This window comes from Rhagoletis zephyria, unplaced genomic scaffold, assembly GCF_001687245.7.
Source record: "Rhagoletis zephyria isolate East Lansing unplaced genomic scaffold, Rhagoletis_zephyria_1.1 Rzeph_scaffold_05695, whole genome shotgun sequence".
NCBI lineage: Eukaryota > Metazoa > Arthropoda > Insecta > Diptera > Tephritidae > Rhagoletis > Rhagoletis zephyria.
The window spans coordinates 1-12,046 of NW_016162778.1; the positions used below are offsets into that span (position 1 = coordinate 1).

At 34.7% G+C, this 12,046-nt stretch overlaps 1 protein-coding gene across 1 annotated transcript; it reads right to left on the bottom strand.

The window, feature by feature from the left end:
* Positions 1–6,038: 6,038 nt before the first annotated feature.
* On the bottom strand, positions 6,039–11,988 carry LOC108372369 (irregular chiasm C-roughest protein-like; the record flags this gene model as incomplete). Its single annotated transcript, XM_017628036.1, has 2 exons — positions 6,039–6,235; positions 11,728–11,988. Coding segments are annotated over 2 exons (458 nt in total), but the record flags the coding sequence as incomplete, so codon positions are not given.
* Between the last annotated feature and the right edge of the window lie 58 nt (positions 11,989–12,046).

Here is a 12,046-nt window from a genome sequence, read left to right on the forward strand (position 1 = left end):
CTTATCAGACAATAGAAAAATTTTGATTACGCTTGTGACCATGTGCGTGTGTTTGCGTGTGCAACATAACTATACGCATTATTTTCTGATTTCTGGCTTAATCTTCACATATTCTCCCTGCTCTCCCACTTTACTGCCACTCGCGCCTATGCAGCTTAGTGTGCGAGGGCTTTGTGTGTCTACTACTGTTGTCATCGTCGTTGTTGGCTGAATATATGCCAGTAAATTCACTACTTACTATTTTGTATGAGATTTCAGATGATTTTTGTTGTGCAACGTTACTCGTTTATGAATTCTTGTCGCATTTTGCGTATTTAAAAAAAAAAATTAGAAGAAGAATTTTCTTTACAACCGTTAGGAGGTTGCAGATACTTTCATATGTACACATGTGTAGGCAGTAAACTGGGCTGTCTGCTCGCTTGTAGATTATTTTTAGCATTTCTGTTTGCTTGTAGTTCTTCTGCTTGTCTAGTGCGTGCCAGTGGAAAAATCTCTATGGCGGCTGCAGCATGGAAGGCTGTTGGAAGTTCTTTATACTCCGGGTGATTCCAGCGGGAAACAGCTGCCTTTTAGATCGTTGAAGAGTCACAGGCAGTAGGTTTGTATTGTAACTTTTGAAAGGGACGTAAAATTTTATGTCGACTCCGAACGCCTATTGCATTTTTCTGAGATGATTTTTTCATGGCGGACTTACACTCGGAGGCTTGCGATTGCCTGCCAAGACTGGTTTGTTTTTCAAGAATTATAGACTGTGCCGACGCTGAACTTGTTAGCCATCTGGTTTCACTGAACCTAAATTCACGACACATCTCTTCCAACTAGCTCTCTTGGTGGAGTAGCTAAAGACACCGACAGCCATTCGGCGATAAGAGCTCCGCTGACTATGTTACAATTAGCCGTGGGTAACACAGTGCGGCGCCGCGCCATTGTGCTGATACCGAGAGCTGAGTTACTGGCGCCGATACCGATTTTCACAACTCAGTGACGCAATGGCGCCAGCAACACCGGAACACTGACGACACCAGGCGACGCAAAGAACCAGCAAAGAACACCCAAAAGCGAAGTGTCACTTGTAAAATGTGCAGCACAAGGCGAATTTATACAAGGTGGCGTTGCTAGAATTCGTCGCGGTCCTTCTGAATGTGAAAATGATGGGGGGGTTGTTGTATTTTTGGGTTTTGAACTTGGGTATACTTGAGTTTTTTCTCAACCGATATCACCTTGTATTAATTCACTTTGGTGGAGCGTTCAGCAATAAAGGAAATGAGCTTTAGCCTGAAGAGGCGCAATTGCGCCAACACACTGTGCTGAATCCGACAGTGGCGCTGGAGTTAGTGCACCAGCGCCAAAAAATTTGCGCCGTTACCCAGGCCTAGTTACAATTACTTCCAGTCTTGTGAACAATGCAGGGAGAACTTTACGGTTTGGGTCTGCAGAAATTTCGATGGGTTGAATCAAAGAGTAATGAGGAACTAGTCCGGAACTTTTATACTTCAGCTGTAAAAGAGGGTATCATGCACCTGAGAATACTGGGACTTAACTAGATATTGAGATTGGATCACAACACAGCTGAATCAGAAGAAACAGCGGACCGTCCCTTCTGGGTATTCACTATATTCTAGCTAAGAATAAATATCTGACCACTTTGAAGTTTGTATTCAAGTCTTCCTATACTGGCCTCATTGGGAGACATAAAACCACTGACGTTACTACGATCAAATTTAGCAGATGCCCCTATTTGCATATGAAACAGCTGGTGTTTTGCTGGCTCGGTTCAACCAACGCTATTCCATGGCTTTGACTGAACAAATATGTAAGTCTTTACTGGTCTTCCAGAATATTTTCATTTCACACACAAAAAACTGTAACATCGTGAAGCCGCTTTTTTTGCTTTTCCTTTGATTTGTTCTCGCTTTTATTCAACTCTTGGCTACGTTTGCCGACACAGTCTCAAAAATAAAACCAAATTTAATTCTTCTTCAGCTCTTTGGAATGCTGCAAGTGAATCTTGCTTTAATGTCACCACCGAAGCTCAAACATTTTTTGGTCGACATCACGATTGCAAGCGGCTCAGTAGCTCTCAGTAAGGCATGATGATGAATGGCCGAAATCAAAAGTCACACACTTAAGGGCAGGACTATCATTACATATATGTACATACGTACACATATACATTTCTGTTACAAATGCACGTACTTGCCAAGAGAAAATAAAACATACTTACGTACATACATGAAAAAATATGTCGCAAAGTCTAGCATTAAGATGCACTCTAAACCAGTCATTGGAGTGGAATTTCCAGCAATGATATTTCTGTTTTAGATATTTTAATAAATATATGCACATATTTACATACGGTCATATGTTTCCAAGTTTTCTGCATAGTTTATATACTTTTCCTAAAACTTAGTATTAAAATATTATGAAAATGTCATCCTCAGCTTTCCCTAACTTACTTGCACTTGAAAAATATTTCATTCTCTAACACTCGTTTCCACTCTGCCACTAGTGTCCACCCACTCGTCGACTCGATAGTTTTGCTGCCTAGTCTCTCGTTCTTTTTTCCCCCCCACCCCCCTTCAAGTTCTTTGTCGGAATGACTCTTCAAAATCCATGCAAATACCTAGAGGCTTGCATATGTTCTTAAAAATGTGAATTTTGCAATGTGAAAAATGAATTTTGTGATTTTGTGTTGTTAGTTGGTTATATGTCCGTTGTATGTACGTATGTATGTTACTCTATTTGTTTGCGTAACCATTTTAATTTGCCTCTATTAGTTTTTGGTTTTACTACAAATGAAATTCCTTTTGCAGCTGCTTGGTTTTTAATTTTGGTTTATTTACTTTGAGCTCAAATGTGCAGTTATATGCAAGTATATTTCCGTTCGAACATGTTTTACAGTCTTTCGTCTTGTTACATACACACATACATATGCATGTACTATGCACGAACATATGTAGTTATTCGGCTTTGCGGCACATGGCGTATGAGTAATATTTGAACCGAATTCAATCGAATTCAATTATTTAGAGCACATAAATCTCATTGGTAGGTTTGATTAGTTATAACAAACAGAAATATTAAATAAAAGAAATAATTTTGTCTAAGAATTTAATTATTTTTATACATTTTGTGAGCTGACGAAAGTAAACTAAATCTTATTTAGACAACACTGCGTATACGCAACCTGAATGAAGGTTTCTTCCATGCTATAATAAGGGGAGCTATCTTTGAGTAAGATAAAATTCAGATGAGAGAAGATTATAAACGATATATATGTATGTATGTAGGCAAAAACTGAAATTTATAGAAGTCCAAAAATTCAATTTTAGGGCATAAAGGTTTATATGAAAGAAATAAATAAAAATTTAAGGAATCGGACTCCACGCTAATTACAACCTTAATTGGAAGCCTGCTTATCAATTAATAAACATTTATGAATAGTGCCTAAAAGTATACACTATAAGATGCTTTGTTATAAATGTACATATATGCAATGGCGTACTTCTCAAATGCCGGAAACAAACAATGATGTCACAAATTATAGACCCATTTCCAAACTTTTCGAAAATATTTTTGCTGCTAAAAAAATAATCGAACCGTATGAGCATCGCTTTGTCAGTGGGCGCTCGAAGGTCACGAAACTAGCCTATTTTTTTCAATTTACGTATCATCGTTCCAGAGTGGTTGCCAAGTATGTAGATGTAATCTACGCTGACTTCTCATAGACCTTTGACACTGTTACACATTAAAGTTTTATTGCTTGGCTATGTTTTCATTCAGTATTCCTACCTTCGCCTAGATCGTATGTATATATCGAAAAAAACTGCTTTTGTTGAAATAGCGTAAATTAAATCACACAGATTTGAGGCCATCTCTGGGCTGCCTTAGCGTGGTATTTTGCGGACGATTTTATTTCTCCTTTTTATTAACGAAATTGGGATTTGCTTTAATCACTCGAAATTTTTGATTTATGCAGACGACCGACAATTTTTTTAGACGTATTACTTGTGTGTCGCGTGTTATGCCTTTGCAAGAGGATACACTTAAACAGTCACATCCAACACAATCGCGAGCTTTTGAAACTAACACTATCGAATTTTTGGAGACGTATTAATTAGAAAATTGGATTTTTTCAAAACATCGATGTTAACATCGTTAAGCGCGTTCTTTAATAAATGTGTAAAGAATACACAAGAAACACTTTGACGTCAGGATATTTTTAAAGGACTTTGAAACTTCAAAAATATGACTAAATCAAAAGTTATATTAAACATAGAATAAAAATATGGTAACCATATGAAAGAGAAAATTAAAAACATTAAAGTTTTTTAAAACTAATTTTTTTTTAATTTCTAAGCTAATTCAGAAATTCGAGGTTGTGGTCGTGTATTTATTATTTCTTAACATATATATAAAGTTATTTTCCAAAACTGAATTCTCCAAATTTGCAAGGATATTCAAGCACAAAAGTTTAAAGGGTCATTTTCCATACCTATTCGTCCTTATGCACCAAAAAATTTTATATTTCTTTATTGAAAAGAATTTTATGTCTTATTTGATACCCACGTTGTTATTCTACATTGCATTATTTTTTTTTAATAACTTTTTGAATTAATCATATGTATGAAATTTCAAAGTCCTTTAAAAAACAAAATTAGCAGTTTTACTATATTTTGCCCATAGTTATGTTTTTTTTTGTATGTAAAATTTACTATCGCACGGTGATATTAATCAAATGGCTAAAAATTTCTAACGATTAAAACTTCCTTGTTTTTATTTGCTATTGTAACCACTGGTCAGTTTAGGCTGATTTAAAAAAAAAAAAAAAAATAGCGTGAATTGCCTTCACTCTTCGCAAAATTACACCTTAAGCATTTGGTTCTTCCAATGTTTTCATTTCCGAGTCGCAGGAGCTTTTCAATGGCTCATCATCATCAAAAGGTATGACATGCCTAAGCCAGCGCAATCGCTGCATTTTTATGCGATGGGCTATGTACATGCCTTTAAAAAGATTTTCTTCGCTGCATCGGTTGATCTCGTAAAGTGAGCCAGCGTCGCTTTCTTGCTATTCAAAAGCACTAGATATTCGAGGTACCGTACCAGATCTAAATCTTTTCTTTTGCAACAACCAGTCCCAGATTACTAACCTTTTCATTTGTTGCTTTATTTTCTAGTAAAAATTTGGCGCTGCGTTCCTGTCGGCCAGTATGTTAAGCCCTTTGATCTAAGGCCTCTCTACATAGTCTACAACGTTGTCCGCAGTGTAGCATCCTTAATGCATTTAAAATCTGCCTATAGAAATTATAAAGAAATTCTGATTGGAGTAAAAAAATATTTAAGTAGATTATTAAAATTTGTCTAATTAAAAGAAACGCTCTTCCTCATCCATCACACCGTAATTAGAGTATAATCCCATGCCTTTTTTTTCTAAGAATGTTTACAAATCCTAACGAACGTATGCAAATATGAAGAAGAAATATTTCATAAAAATAAAAATAGCATAAAACGGCCTTTCAAATTTCTTATTCTTAAAATTGATAGGATAATTTAGGTAATTAGGAAATTTTTAGCCAACCCAAAATTTTTCTCAACAACTTGCGATAATTCTAAGCCAATGCGCAATCAACTCAACTGCCATGCCAGCATTTCTGCCTAATCGCTGGGCCCCACCCATAGTTTAAGCTTAAAAATAAATTTTTTTTTTCGCTTTTCTGTGCTCATTACGACAAAGAATTAATGACTAAAATGCTATATGATATCTCATTACTGTTGTCGTTGTTGTTGTCAGACGCCAGTCAGCCAGCCAGCGAGCCAGCGAGCCAGTCAAGCGAACAAAATTTTCAGTTTCACTGATTTCTCTACAAAATTTCTGCATGTAGTTGTTTGTGTCGGAGTGACTGGCGGCTGGCTGCTGGTCGCATGCGCATAATGTGATTGTAGAAATAATGTGTGCGTGTGTGTCTTTGTATTTTTGTTTTTTTTTTTGTGTTATTTGCGAGCGGGCGTAGAAGCAATTAATTTGATTGCCTACTTACAGTTCACATTCAGCGTGACAGTTGTCTCCAGCGTATGACCCTCGGTCATGGCACGATTCCAAACGACGCATTTATATTTGGCGCCATCGTCAGCGCGTCTTGGCAGTATTTGCAATGTGGCATTGGTGTAATGATTCTTGGAGCCGCCTTTCAGTATGTACGATTGTAATGGCACAGTACTGCCCTCGCGATACCAACTGCAATAAAAAACGAACAAACAAACAAACCCAAGGAACAATAAGTAAAGCGAAATAAAATAGGCGAGCAGAGTAAAGTTTTAAATGGAGGAGAAGTGCAGTTAAAGCGTTGTGGGTGTACACTAGGGTGGTCCAAAAATGTATGGGAGAAAAGTAAAATCGGAAATTTAATGCTCTCACCCCCTAGGATTGTTCTATACCGAAAAAAAGTATACCCCTGTTTTTTTTTATTTTAAAATCAAAATATATTTAGAGATCGCTCAAAGCGCTCAAAGTTTCCCATGTATTTTGTATGGGGAAAAAATACTTTTCGTAGAAATGGCATAGAATCCATGAAAATCAAAATTTTTCATTCTGAAAACTCTGCTTCTCTTCAGAGGACTTCAGAGAATACGGCCCAATTGTTTATTTAAACATTTTTTAATTTTAACTATTTTTCTTTTTTTCTTTTGTATATTTGATTTTTTTGGGGATATTTCGGAGACCCTTAAAAAATAGTTAAAACTAAAAAATGTTTAAATAAACAATTGGGCATTATTCTTTGAAGTCTTCTGAAGAGAAGCAGAGTTTTCAGATTTAAAAATTTGGATTTTCATGGATTCTATGCCATTTCTACGAAAGCTCTTTTTTTCACCATACAAAATACATGGGAAACTTTAAGCGCTTTGAGCGACAGGGGTGTACTTTTTTTCGGTATAGAACAATCCTAGGGGGTGAGAGCATTAAATTTCCGACTTTTCTTTTTTGTGGACCACCCTAGTGTACACACAATCATACATGCATACATACATACACACGTATATGAATATGAACTTTAATGCTGGAGTGTGCAAATATATAACAGCAAACGATATGCGTTGAGACGTTAGCAGGGATGGGCGCAAGTAAAATTACAAAATAATTTATTGACTTTCTTGTATGAGTTGACAGCGCACAAGCTACAGCTTCTGTCTTCGTTGGCTGGCTGTTGGTATATGTATACGTATATTAGGATGTGAGTGTGTGTGTGTGTGTGTGGATTTCTGCAATCAAACCATTTCACTTTTAAATGTTCATTTCTTTTTAATTAAGTTCTAGTGTGGCTGTGGTGACAGTGATTTTTTTGCTTGCGAAAGAGAGAGAGATAAGATAATGGTTTCCGATGACTGGCTTTGTGTATTCGGGAAGTCGACTTGAGATAGTTAAATTTTTAATATTTTTCCGCCAATTGTTACTCAGCAGAGCCAGCAATATCGTGTCTAATGTTAGCAGTAAAAGGTGCGATTTTAAACAGATTTAATAGCAAGTAATTGAAGCACAAGCCTGCTGCGGTTGAGATCAAATTTTTCTTCCAATATCTTTTTTTGTTAAAAGCGCAACCCTTATTTAGTTAAAATAATTAAAATCATAATTAAATATTGCAGAATTTTTTTACAAAAATCCTGCAAGTTTGTAATTCCTTGTTAGAAAAAGATATTAAAATCATTTTTAGTGAAAAAAATGATAAAACGAACTTTCGAACATAACTCAATACAATAGAAAGGATTTTAATTAATTTTTCTCTGAAATGGGAGGTTTTTCAGTAAAATTAATTTGCAAGACTTATTAAGCTTTACAGTTTCAATGTTTAAATGACTTCTTCTTTGGATAGTTGAAAATATTTTTGGTTATTTTAGCTGATAGTTGAAAGTAGTTTTAATTAGTTATGAGAGCTGCAAACTGGGTTAAGAAATTTGTATAGAAGAAAATTTCAGTTTCATTTCTTGTGCGTCATTTTATATGAATTTTTCGTTTTTCTTGAGATCTGGGAAACAACCCTTTAACAGGGAAAAAATTAAGAAAATAACGGATGCTGTCTAAATTTTTTGCATTTGTGTTAAAGCCTGTTCTGTTACTAAAATTCAAGCTACTAATGAAAAAATTCTATGGGTAAATAAAGAAGGAATGAGTGGTTAAATGAATTTTTTGTATGAAAAATGAGCAGGAAAGAATTTTACTCATGCGCCATGTCCACCAGATTAGTACTCTTTTCTGCTGAGAATTCACACAAAAAATCCATCCTTTCTTTCCATCTTTTCTTCATTGGTAGCATAATTTTTTTTTTTTGTAAAGGAACAGGCTTTCATGCAAAATAAAAAATTTACAACAAAAAAAAAACGTTAAATTTTTATTTATCCCCTGTCAAAGTTTGGAATGTTTTCATAAAAAAAATCTGGAACGATTAAGTAATTTCTCAGAAACTATCAGGTCTATCGAATTTATGCGGTTTATGGTGAATTTCCTTTGCTTTAATTTTCCGTATTTTATGTTAAAAGTGTTTAATTGGCTTGTAAAATATGTATGTGATTAAGTGGAATCGCGTTTTTAAGCTGAATAACGGTAAATGGCAAATATCTATCTCAAAAATTTATCCATAGAAAAAAAAATTATTAAAAAAAAAAAAATGACCCAATGGCTTCACACTTGACTGCACTAAGAATGGGGTCAACTAACTATATTCATCGCAACCAAAGATTTGGTAACTAAATATAACCAGATTATGTAACTGTAACCAAATCAAGTGTTGAGAGAAGCCTAACATACAAATTTACTTGATGTATCTAAATACTTTTTCAGTGTAAATGAAGGCGTATCACGAAAAAAAAATTTAGCGTGGTCAATTTCATTTGAATTCTTATGTCGAGAAAAAATTTTGGGTGTAAAATTTTTTTTTATGCACCCGCTAAAAACCACAGCCAAAATTTTCTCTCGACATAAATATTTAAATAAAGCTGACACACGCTAAACTTTTTTTTCTTTCATACATATCTCGTGATATGGCTTTGTGTACATATACTTTCCAGAATAAAATTGACTTACATTCGAAGCTTCACAAAATTCATATGAAAACTAAATTGCTCCTGGATGTTCTCTTAAATTTATTTCCGAATTCATTTGGTTTTTCGTACTCCACAGCGTATACGTAACATTCGACTCATCTCCAATTTATCAGTTTGCTCTAAGGTCAACATAATTTTCAAAGTCAATCAATTTACGTTTACTTTTAATTTCATTTTGAACTTAGCTTTCTTTTGCCATCGTCGGTTGGCTTTGCTATGATTGAGGTGCCCGAAATGGCGCATAGATGTATGTACAAGCTATATATGTATATGTATATAGTACTTACATACATACTTACATGCATATGAGTAAAGGCATTTCTGTGAATGATAAATTGCTCGAAAATCTTTGGCATTGGTTACTTTGCAAAAGCTTCAAATATGGAAGAGATAAATGAGCAATTAAAAGCGCTGCGCACAATTCTCTATCTGCGCAATACTGCATACATATGTACATATGTATGTATGTAAGTGTTTAGAGGTTTACGAGATGTTTCAAAATGTTAGCATTTCTAAAAATTTCACATGTCATTCAATCAGGAGAAATTGTAACAAGTGTGAATAAAGAACACTAAGCTGCCGGGCATTGCAACAAGTTTGGCTTAAACAATTTGTGGGATAGCCACATTCATAGTTTAAATATTAGTTGAGCTTAGGGTTGCCAGAATTTTTTTTTTTGCACGAAATCAGTACTTTAGACTTTTACATGCTATAAAAATCAGTACTTTTTAGTACACTTGTACTCAAAGCAAAGCAGAAAATACTTTAAAAGGCCAGAATTCTTGTTTTTGACAATATTTTGGTATATAAATAATGTGTAAAAAAAAAAAATAAATAGCTAAAGAATTCTTTACATATCATTTTAAAATTTTGGAGTTTAGAATGTAGGAACCAATAGAGCTTTTAATACTGATTCAAATTAAATATGTATACATATATGTCGGTTCGAGGCCATAACGCAGAGAAACTCTTACTAGTTTGAAGCATTTTTGATTCAGCTGAATCGGACGATATCATTCTTGTAGGCCTTGTGGCAGATTCTGTAACCAGTTAGCGACAATTTTCGAATCGGTAGCGGTTTTTTTGACGTATGATATGAAATTTTCCCATATTGATGCGAAACTTGTCGCTAACTGCTTACAGAATCTCCCCCCTGAAAGGCTTTTTCATTCGTCAAAGTGTTTTAGCCGATACCATATAAATTAGTAAAAAAAGTTTTTGAAATGTATAGGGTTTTGATTTTTACGTAAAAATAGTGTAGCAGTGCAAAGTATGCACAACTGGGCTATAAGAATTCCCTAAAAGGAGTATCTAACTCGTATGTCTTGTATGCAAAACTCTTTTAAAGTGTCAGAAAAAATAATTGTAAGTCGTCGGCAAAAGCCATTCAATTATTCAAATTTGGTATTCAACTGATAACTATTTACCAACACTCGTCAGCCCTGTTTTGAAATAAATTATAGTCCATCAAATTATCGCAATTGGTAAGTAATGACTCGACGATATGCTCATAAAATAATTGCTCTTTTCGTTGTATTAATTTCTATTCTAATTCTTCTATAATTAAATTATTTTCTTCTCACATTTCTATAGTACAGTTTAACGAAGTTCCAACGCTGTGTAAAACCCTTAAAAAATTCTAAAGTATTTTGTTTGTGTAAAATAAAGTTACACAAACAAAATACATGGGGAAAAATTACCGAACACTGAGTTACCGAGTACCCAGTATGGTGGGAAGACCCCTATTACAAATCTATATGCTCAGAATTGAAAATTCAGTACAAATCAGTACAAATTTTGAAAAATCAGGACATTAGCTTACTGATTGAAGAAATGAAAAAAATCAGTACGAGAGTTCAAAAATCAGTACTGTACTGATAAAATCAGTACGTCTGGCAACCGTAGTTGAGCTAAGAGTGCCAGTTACTCGATAAAATTCGATAACTCTAAAAATTTCGATAGCTATCGATAATCCTAGATAACTGTGCGTTTCCAGAGCTGGACAAATTTCGATTATTCAAAAATTTACATATCCCGATATATATATCGATAACTCGATTTTGATAGCTAGCTAAATTTCAATACCTAAACGACAAATTTAGATAACTGCAAATAATCTGAAATTTCGATCTAATAGTGATAACTCGATACATTCATGAAATTCTAGAAATTTCGATAACCCAATGTAGTTTAAAAACTTCCAAAAACCACGAGTCCATAAGCCTACAATTTTCAATAATTACCAGCAAATTCCGATAAAGCAATAAATATCGATGGCACGATAATTTAAAAAGAACTCGATAAATTTCGTTAACTCGATAAACTTCGATACCTCTATAAATGTTGATCAGTCGATAAATATTGACTATTCAATAAACATAAAATAAAATTCTACCCATCTGCTTTAATTTTCTCTTCCTTTCTATTTTTATTTTTCCACTTTGCTCTGATTGTTTAGGGACCAATAACTATATTGCTGTTCATATTTGCTTGCTTGTGTATATACATACACTAACTAACCAAAGCATGTGTGTGTGTGTGTGTGTATGTATGTGTGCCAACTTTATTTGCTTTCTATATTCTGACCTGTCATTAAGTTACCCATTTTCACTTGACTATTTCACTTTTACTTACGTTATCATTGGATCCGGTGAGCCACCCACGCTGCTGCAAGTCAACTCCAATGGCTTATCCTCGGTGGCGATGGCTATGTTGCCGGGCGTTATCATCGGCGGATGTGGCGGTGTCAAAACTGTCAAATTGTAAAATTCCTGATGCACATCGGCACCTGTGCCTTTGGCCTTGATCCGACACTCGAAACGGCCATTATCGCGATTGTATGAGGTGTTTTTTATTTGCAAGTCATAAATCCCACGACCAGGACGAAAATCTATTCTGCAAAGAGAGAGTGAGAACAAGGACAAAGTATAAGTAAAGGTATCTGCGAGTATAA